A 9,796-nucleotide genomic window follows, 5' to 3' on the forward strand; every position below is an offset into this window, starting at 1 on the left:
TACTCTATTATGGTGTGAACTTAATTTTACCCAGCATCTTCTTGAAAGTTTTTTTCCCTAATCAAATTCCTCTTGGTCTAATTTAGTTGTCTTTGACAACTCTGTGTGTGTGTGTGTGTGTGTGTACCACCTTTTACCTTTCTGTGTGTGTGTGTGTGTGTGTGTGTGTGTGTGTGTGTGTGTGTACCACCTTTTACCTTTCTGTTGCATGTTAAGATATGCCAAATTCCTCTTGGTCTAATTTAGTTGTCTTTGACAAGTGTGTGTGTGTGTGTGTGTGTGTGTGTGTGTGTGTGTGTGTGTGTGTGTGTGTGTACCACCTTTGACCTTTCTGTTGCATGTTAAGATATGCCAAATTCCTCTTGGTCTAATTTAGTTGTCTTTGACAAGTGTGTGTGTGTGTGTGTGTGTGTGTGTGTGTGTACCACCTTTGACCTTTCTGTTGCATGTTAAGATATGCCTGAAATTCTTTCTTTGATATTTGTTTAAAGAAAATTTCAGGTCATCTACCTCTATACTTGTTTTCCTCCTCTCATTCTGCTCAATTACTGTGTGCCTCCTTTGCTAGGTTTATATTCTCCAAATGTCTGCATACTGTAAACATTTCATCCAGACTCAGTCTGACTTCTGAACTTACTGTACTTCTAATGATTTACAAACTTTTTCAGCTTGTAGATTTAGAGACAGTTTTGGTTCAATTTATAGCAAGTCAGACCGAACATGAAGCAATACAATCAACTTTCTTAACAGTAAGCTAATTTTTTATTGCACTTATCTGGGAAAACATTAGGTTTCTTTTTTCTTTATTTCTTTTTCTTTTTTGTTTGTTTGCCAGCCCCTGGCACTGTCCCTGAGCTTCTTTTGCTCAAGGTTAGCGCTTTACCACTTAAGCCACAGTGCCACCTTCAACTTTTTCTGTGGTACTGAGGAGAACCAGGGCTTCATGCATGTTAGGCAAGCACTCTACCACTAAGGTTTGGGGCTGGGGTTTCCAGCCTCAAACATTAGGTTTCTAATGTCATCAAAACTTGTAATAGCAGAAAAACAGAAAGTATACAGACATATTCTTTAATTACCAATTCTTACTTTCTACCACCATTGCAAAATGTTTTACTTATAATAAAATGCATATATTATAATTAGAATTTAATTTTTATGGTGTTATTAATTCAATATCAGTGACAATTATAAACACTTAACTGAAAACAAACATTAAATACTATGTTTTTAATTTCAAATGATGTTGATCTAGCCAATCATTAAATATTGTTATATTCAAAATTATCTTAGATATCACCAATTTCAATTGGTAGTTCAAAATCTTCAACAGAATTGAAATCATGCTCTCCCTTCTAATATCTCATGTAAGTACAGAAAATACCATTGGTAATTTCTGCTGATAAAACAACCAAAATAATCATATCTCCACCCTCATTGTAGTTGAGGGGGCTGAAAGTGGTTTACATCCTAATTACTGTTAAAGTTGTTTTTATAAAGAAAATATCTTAACAATAGGCAGGTCAAAATACCTTTTTTTTCCCCCAAATTCCTTCAGTTACTACAAATCTTTCATTTAACTAATCCTTTCCTCAGCTATCACAAAGACCTACTGTGTACTTTTTGGAGATCTTCTATTATTAACAACTATCTTCTCTAAATCCTTTAAATATAACCTCTATTTTTGATCTTCTAAAATTTAAGTAATGATTTTCTATACATCCTTATAAATTTTACCATTTCCTAGAAAATTAGAAATTATTCACCTATATATTTCTGAATAATTCATTTTCAATAATTCATTATTCATTTTTAATGAAATGCTATAACAGAACATACTTTGAAAGATATCCCTTTATATATTAAACATGAATTAAGAGCCAGGTACTGGTGGCTCATGCCTATAATCCTAGCTACTCAGGAATCTGACATCTGAGGATTACAGTTTGAAGCCAGCCAGGGCAAGAAATCTAATGCTCTTATCTACAATTAACTACCAAAAAGCCAGAAGCAGAGATATGTCTGAAGTTGTAGAGTGTTATCCATGAGCAAAAGAGCTCAGGGACAGACCAGGTCCTGAGTTCAAGCCCTAGCCCCCAAATAAAAAAAGCAGAAAAATTTACAATAAAATAAAATTAATAAAAATATACAAACTTAAAAAAGGCAGAAAAAACAATTAAGAAAAGTTATCCTTTTTAAAAATAAAAAGTCACTATAAATAAAAGCATTTATGAAGACCATTATTTTGATAGTTAAGTAGGAACAAAAGAAATCCTATATTAAATGAATCTAGTCCAATAGCACCAAAGGACCTTTTGTGAGAAAAACTGATTGATCTCTATAGTAACTTTAAAAATATTTAAACATACTTCCTACATTTTGCAATCTCTTACTGCAGCATGCCCTTATGATCTCATGATAAGCAAGTTGAGAGCTTGGAGTATGGAAAAAGTTGGCTTTTTTTTCTTTTAAATTTTTTAAATTACTTTTTGTTTTCTTCAAAAACATGTAAGTTCTAAGTGACTTTAAATAAATTATTTTTTAATAATTCATGGAAGATAAGTCCACACAGAAGTCATAGAACTACAATCAGAGAACTAATACTCAATTAACAACAAAATTCCAGGCCAATCATCAAGTGATTTGTAGGTGATAAATATATATATATATATATATATATATATGTTTAAAACATATATCATTATTGATATATGTTTAAGACATATATCACTATTAATAGCTTGATATATTAATATATATTAATAGCATGATCCTTTAATCTCTTTTTAATTAATCAACCAACCAGGTTATATCACTTTATTTAAACAGTACTTCAACATATCAATAGTATTTATTTGAATCTCCTGTGGACCCTTGCTTAAAAATAAAAGTACCGGGGCTGGGAAGGTGGCTCAGTGGTAGAGTGCTTGCCTTGCATGCTCGAGGCCCTGGGTTCCATTCCTCAGCACCACATAAGCAAAAAGAAAAAAGCCGGAAGTGGTGCTGTGGCTCAAGTGGTTGAGCGCTAGCCTTGAGCTAAAGAGCTGAGGGACAGCGCCCAGGCCCAGAGTTCAGGCCCCACGACCAGACCCAAAAAAATAAATAAATAAAAGTACCTAGGCCCTGTCCCTAGATATTGCTTCTCTGAGACTACAATAAGGCTAGAAATCACTTTCAGACTACTAGAGATGAGAATAAATGGCCTACTAAGTAGTGAACACCTAATAATAAAACAATAAAACCAAAACAACATATTTATTTTTCATAGAGTTCATAGTATAATGGTAGTGATGGATTAAAAAAATCACAAGAGGGGCTAAATTCACAATAGAGTATATACCAGTACAATAGGAAAATAAAGAAGGAAAAATAAATGACTCTGATGGATAAGGAAATAACTAGAGCTAGTCCAACAAAGTGATTGAACTATCACCTTTTTATTAAACTAGGTAAAGGCCACTATGAGTCCTTCAACTATATTAAGGTGAAAGAGTTGATATAGTCAGAAACAATAGAACCAAAAACAGACATTGAATTATGTGGCAATATGATGTTTTCAGGGAACACAAAATGTCTAGGGAACCAAGGAAATAAAAACAGGAAGGTAAACAAGTACCCCTTCTGAAAAGAATTATATACCTATCAAGCCAAGCAGTTTGAAATTATATAGAGCACTGGTTCAAAATTGTTTCATTAAATTTGTGTTCAGGAAAGCTGATTCAAGTGTCACAAAAATATCTGAATAACACAAAGTTCAAGTCCACCTATATTAGACTTAAAAGATTTTTTTTCAGAAAAGCAAAATGAAGTGTAATAAGGAAAACAGTAAGTGATTGCAAGAGAACAAGCAAGAAAATGTTATATAAATAGCAAGTACTAGAGATGATAAAAAAATAGCATAAAATTCAAAAATATTAGGATTTGATGACTCATCAAATAATGGGGGGAGGGAGTCAAAACAACAACCTAGATTTATACTTTGACCATGCTGAAAAGATGAAAGTACGTAGCTGACAACTTCATACTATACAGAATAGAATGTTCTTTGTACGTTAAATCAATGAGTGTGTGTGTGTATATTTGGTGGTGGTGGTACTGGGTATCAAACCCAGGGCCTTGCATATGAAGTGCATGCACTCTATCACTTAAGCTACCCTACTATCTCTTCCTATTTAAATAACATTCCTAATTTAAAATATTCTTTAACCCATTTCTATATATTTTACTGTAGACCAGTTAACCTACAACATAGTTATATAATCACTTTTTACAATTCATTAGATCTTATTCAGAGAGATAACATAGCATTTCCCTATTTGAGTATTATTTAAGTACCATTAGTAGATCGCAAGCATGCTATCTATTCTAATAATTTACTTGAAAATTTTTACCAAATATCCTTTCTGTATCTGTAGTATGGTAATAAATATTTCCGGCTATCCTAATAAAAAACATAAATATTTCCGCTCTCTATTCTGAAAAGGGTTAATGGCAGAGCAAACAATAGGTGAAGGCACTACACAAATTAGAAAGGGTGATAAAATGTATATTTGTATTATTAAGGTTTAAAAACTATCATGTTTGTTGAGTATAACCTTTATATTTGCTCTTATAATAATATTTGGTAAAAATTTTCAATAAATGGGTTAAAGAAAATTTTATTTTTTTAAAAAAAGTTTTTTTAAAGAAAATTTTAAATCAAGAATATAAATGGCTTACTCAAGACAATATGGCTGGCAAATGGCCGGTGTTCTTCTTACTATGCCACATTTGAAGCAACTGAATTCCCCAATAAAGATTTCCTTCTGAATACATATGCACATGACTATATATTCCATTTTTTGTCTATACTCATACATTTTCCTGAAGCTTGTTATCCTACTAAAATTCTCATATATTACTATCACATCCATGAATTGATGTATTTGGATTTTTTTTCAGACTATAAAAACAGCCATATACCACAGATTAAAGAATCAAAGCATTATTCTTCTATATAACGCTTCAAATATGGCCTCTGGGAGTCTTTTACAAATTTGTCTCATGAATACTATTAACCCATTCCCTAATATGACAGAACATCTATTATTTCATATTGAGGGAAAATCACTATTGCATACAAGTTGTAGACTTGGTTAAATCTATTTATTTAATTTTAAATATGGCTTTTAAGTAAAATGAGAACTATAGACTTCATGTTTTTATAAGGACCGCTAGGAATAGAGGCTAAGACAATTAAAAGGCATCTAAATGCTTGGCACTTAATTTATGCTATTTCCAAAGTTTACTGTTTTTTCTTATTATTCAAATACAATTGTAAAATAAACGATACTCATTTGTATCACAAATGATTTAAAGCTTTTTTTCTTACATAAACCATATCAAAAGCACATTCCAAGGTAACCTCAAAAGTGGACTATAGGGGCTGGAATGTGGCTTAGTGGTAGAGTGCTTGCTTCGCATGCATGAAGTCCTGAGTTCGATTCCTCAATACCACATAAACAGAAAAAGCCAGAAGTGGCGCTGTGGCTCAAGTGGTAGAGTGCTAGCCTTGAGCAAAAAGAAGCTCAGTGCCCAGGCCCTGAGTTCAAGCCCCAGGACTGGCAAAAAAAAAAAAAAAAGGGAGGGGACAATAAAGATTATTAATCATTGTATGCCATAAAGTGACAACTATATATTAATAAAATCCTATGCTTTAAATGTTCATCTTTCCTCCCTGTCAGAACTCTTTCTTTGGTTTATTCATTAGAAGTGTATTAATAACGTACATTACCTAAAATGTTTTCTGGCTAAATCAAAGTACTGAACTACCTTTGAATGCTTGGAAGTATTACAAGTTCCATATTACATGCCATATTAAACCTATGGCATATATTTAGGAAGCGTCTAAGAATCTGAAGATGTTCTTATATTTAGAATTTTAAAGCAACTCCACTGGACCCCTCAAAAAAGATATATTTTCCTAACTAGTATCTGCTTAATTCAAGCAAGGTGTTAATGATCGTATTTATTTTATGCTGGTCAGTGAAACCGAGTAACAGTTTCTTTAAATGACAGCACCAGAAACCAATTGATTATTTACAACAGACACATTTTGCGAGCCTTTAAAATTACCTTGCAAATTCTACTTTACCTTTGTGCTTATCTCCAACTAAACTATCATTCCTTTCTAAGCTGGTGCTACAGTCGATGTCTGAAGCTACATTAATGTTGTCATCTCAACAATTTCCAGTCATGTGCCTCTGTGTGTGTGTGTGTGTGTGTGTGTGTGTGTGTGTGTGTGTGTGCGTGTGTGTGTGCTTTCTTCTTCAGAACAGGACAATCGGCTGTAAGTCAATTCAAAACATACCTTGCAAATCTGGAAGTACTCTGAAGTGAGGGATTCCTGAATTTCCTCTCTGAGAACCCCTGCAGTCCCTCCTGGGTGCATGGAACCACTTCCAGCCCCGCCACCACTGTTACCGCCACCGCTGCTACCGCTGCCAGGGGAGGAGGCAGTTAAGCCATCCAAAACTTTTCGGAAATTAAACTTCTTCATTTTCAACACTGTTGAGAAATTCAAAGGAGAGGAAAACCAGGTGGATTACATGGACCGACACCAAATAGAAAGTCTTTACATTTTCATTAGTCAAGGCAGTAGTAGCCAGTCCCCCATTTTATGAACATTGAAGATAACTGAGTGAAGAAGTCAGACTAGGTTTGGTCGAATTTTAATTCTAAATATAATCTCTTTATTAAAGAGCAATGAAATAAACCGCAACTCCAAGAGCAACAGTATTGCCTCTTCACACATCGGATTTTTAAGAGCTTTATCCCCAGCTGTAGCTGCGCTTTATCAGCACTGGGGTAAAAATAAAAGGCAGTGTCATCATCGTCATTAGCATTATATCATCATTATTATACAATCAAACCAGAGTCCAAAAGACGAGGACCCTCTGTGACTCCCTTCAAGGAGGGCTTTCTTTCTAAAGGCTCAGCTCAGAATATTGAATTTTCAGAAAAACGACGTTGCAGAGGAACCAGTATTTTCTCTGCCGTCATCTGCCGCGCTCTGCTCCCCATCATCTTCCTAGGCTCCCTTTTTTTCCCTCTTATTTTCCTCAATAGTAAATTGGCGGGGGTCCAGGGGGGTGGGGGTGGGCTTGCTATTTCCTATCCCCCAAGGCCTGGACCTGAAAACATAACAGATAATTAAATAAGCATCTGCGGGTGACCCACAGCAACAGCCGACGGGAGGGGCGAGCGGCGACGTCCCCACCCCCGCCAGTCTCCCCGAGTCTCCCGCCACCCCCCCCTTTTCCCTGTCTCGTCACCCATCCCCTTCCCGCCTCCCCCCGCCGCGCGCCCCACGCCCGGTCCTCTGCCCGCAGCCGCCGCCACCGCGCTCGCCCGCCCGCCCGCCCGCCGTCCGCTCTCCCCGCAGCACCGCGGAGGCTCTCGAGGGACGCGAGGCGGCGGTGGTGGCGGCGGCGGCGGCGGCGACGGCTGCGGCCCGCGTCCCGCCTCAGCCTGCTGGGCGCGCGGAGCCCCGCGGCTCCCGCCGTCCCTTCCCGGGGCCGAGTACCCAGGCACGGGGCTCCCGCCTCAGGGCGGGCGGCCACACCGACACCCCCGCACGGACCGCCGCGCGCCCGGCTGCCACACACCCCAACACCCTCGCGGGCACTCGCGCGAACGCTGACGTGCGCACACACACACGCGCGCCCACACTCACACGCACAGGTGTGAGCGAGCTGCGCCTGGACGGCGGCGACTCTCCCGGACCACTAGCACACCCCGGACTTAGGCACCTTCCTCAGACGCCACCAGCCACCGGCCAGCCCGAGAAAGCCGAGGACGCGGAAGGCGGCGGGCTCGCAGACGTCGGTCAGGCCAGGCTCCGGCCGCTTCTCCAGTCCCTCTGGTCTCGGCGCCTGGCGCTCTCCGTGGTCCTAACCGAGCGGGGCGGGCTCCACCTCAGGCTCCGCCCCTCGCCGTGGGAGGCAGGCCCCGCCCCAAGCTGGCCAGCACCTGCCCCCTCCCGTCCTGGCCGCTCGAGGTGGAGAAGAGGCGGGGCTCGGTGACGTAAGAGGGCGGGAGCAGCCTCTCCGCCAATCCTAGGCTCCTTAGGGCCGAGTGCTGTGGTTTCCAGGCGCGGAAGGAATTTGGAGATAGGCCGAAAGAAAAGCCAATGAAAGGGGGAGGGGACAATTTAGAAAAGTAGGTTGGGTATATGATTGACAGTGATATTGGCCAGTATACCCAGGCAGGATGCTTTGGGGGTCTGTAATTGCCGCTACCTGTTGAAGGACATAAGTGTGGGTCAACAGAATGCCAACATGCGTGTGCACTAGTGTGCCTGGAGCCTGAGGACTGTAGGAAGGGTTACCTGTAGGAAGGGTGTCTTGTGCAAGTGTTTTACAGTTTTTCACCTCTGTGAATTTCTTCCCGCTCTCCAGGTGCATCTATTGGGCTCCCTTTTCTGTCCACCTACCAGCAGTCAACTGGTATTGGTAATTAACCCCTACTAAACAGTTATCTTTGCCATAGCTTATTGAATTTCAATAGAATTCTGCAATATAAAGCCTTCCAGCTTCTAAGAATAGAATACTCACCTTGTCCACTATGTGAACTTACTCCTTGCTTTCCATCTTTACATACACAGAGATGCGTAATTTTTTAAAGAAGCAGTTTTCTCAGTAAGCTGTGTCAAGAACACATTTTAAGCTTTATCTGTGAGTCACGATGATCGTTTTGGAAAATGTACTATTGCATGTAGGGAAATAAAACACTGCATCAAAAGGAGAAGACGTGCTTTTAGAACCTTGAATTGCTATAATTGAACTAGGGAAATTTTGGACCTAGATTTGTTCGTTTGTTAAAAGGAAAGACAGCTCAGGAACTGCGACTGTTGTATATAAGAACAGAATTCATCAGTAACCAATCTAAATGCTTATTGTCTTATATATTATTACAGACCGATCATGAACCCGGCCCTTCTTCCTTCTGAGTCACCCTCAACTTCTCCTCTGCCCCCCCCTCCCGCAACACAGTTAAAGGAGACTGGAGAATTGAAGAGACTATAAATTGCCCAAGCGTGTAGCAAAGAAATAGTGGAGATGGAATAGAGTTCAGTTTTTCACACCTCCAGCTCAATGCTCACACTCTCATTCTGAATTTTTTCTGTACTTAATGTCTGTTTTATTCATTTCTCTGACATCCTATACTTTCCTTGAATGTAGACATGGACTCATATATTTCTCCTAGCTTGTTTATAACCCGATGTAGTATTTCACTTGTAATAAGCTCTTAAAGAGTTTTGGATAGTTGAGTCATTAAATAGTTACTAAATATAGATTTATGAGATGGTACCCAATTACATCATGTGAGGAAGGGGTTAAAAAATACCATGTTTTGTGTATCCATGTCTGATGTCAACTAGATCTTAGTAGAGTTCCACATTCTATATTGGATTCCTAACAACTTGTACCCAGCTAGAGATGACTCTAGTAATGAGTAGTTTCAACCACTCTGCCATAAACAGAAAGAATCCCTCACAAAGAGGGATTACCTGGGTAGAAATTTTAAGTAGTCCATGACTTCTTTCCAAAGAAAAACAGTCTAAGCATAATCCTTGGAGCAAAATCATCTAACCATTAAAGAAATATATTAGAAGGATCCTTTAAGGATGTTTATTGAAAATATTACAATTCATTTTAAGGAGTTGTGATCTTATTTAAGACAATAAAGGAATCGATAAAAGTAATTTTTCTATCCCTCTACCCCAAAACAATCCAAGAATGGCAGAAAGTGTGAATAT

General features: G+C 38.7%; 1 protein-coding gene across 6 annotated transcripts in view; it reads right to left on the reverse strand.

Annotated features, from left to right (window-relative positions):
* Stxbp5l (syntaxin binding protein 5L) overlaps window positions 1–7,920 on the reverse strand; it is a 195,335-nt gene extending 187,415 nt beyond the window's left edge. For 4 of the 6 annotated variants that reach the window (XM_070030125.1, XM_070030124.1, XM_070030123.1 and 1 more), the window contains exons 1-2: window positions 7,788–7,920; window positions 6,347–6,543 (exon numbers count right to left, since the gene is read on the reverse strand). In XM_070030125.1, the coding sequence (XP_069886226.1) occupies window positions 6,347–6,535 (189 nt within the window). In that variant the 5' untranslated portion in view covers window positions 6,536–6,543; window positions 7,788–7,920. Of the gene's footprint in view, window positions 1–6,346; window positions 6,544–7,711 lie in introns of all 6 variants that reach the window. The other 2 variants (XM_070030121.1, XM_070030122.1) reach the window with 2 other exon arrangements.
* Between the last annotated feature and the right edge of the window lie 1,876 nt (window positions 7,921–9,796).

The sequence above is a fragment of the Dipodomys merriami genome, unplaced genomic scaffold, assembly GCF_024711535.1.
Source record: "Dipodomys merriami isolate MVZ:Mamm:240054 unplaced genomic scaffold, mDipMer1.0.p SCAF_2, whole genome shotgun sequence".
Taxonomy (NCBI): Eukaryota; Metazoa; Chordata; class Mammalia; order Rodentia; family Heteromyidae; genus Dipodomys; species Dipodomys merriami.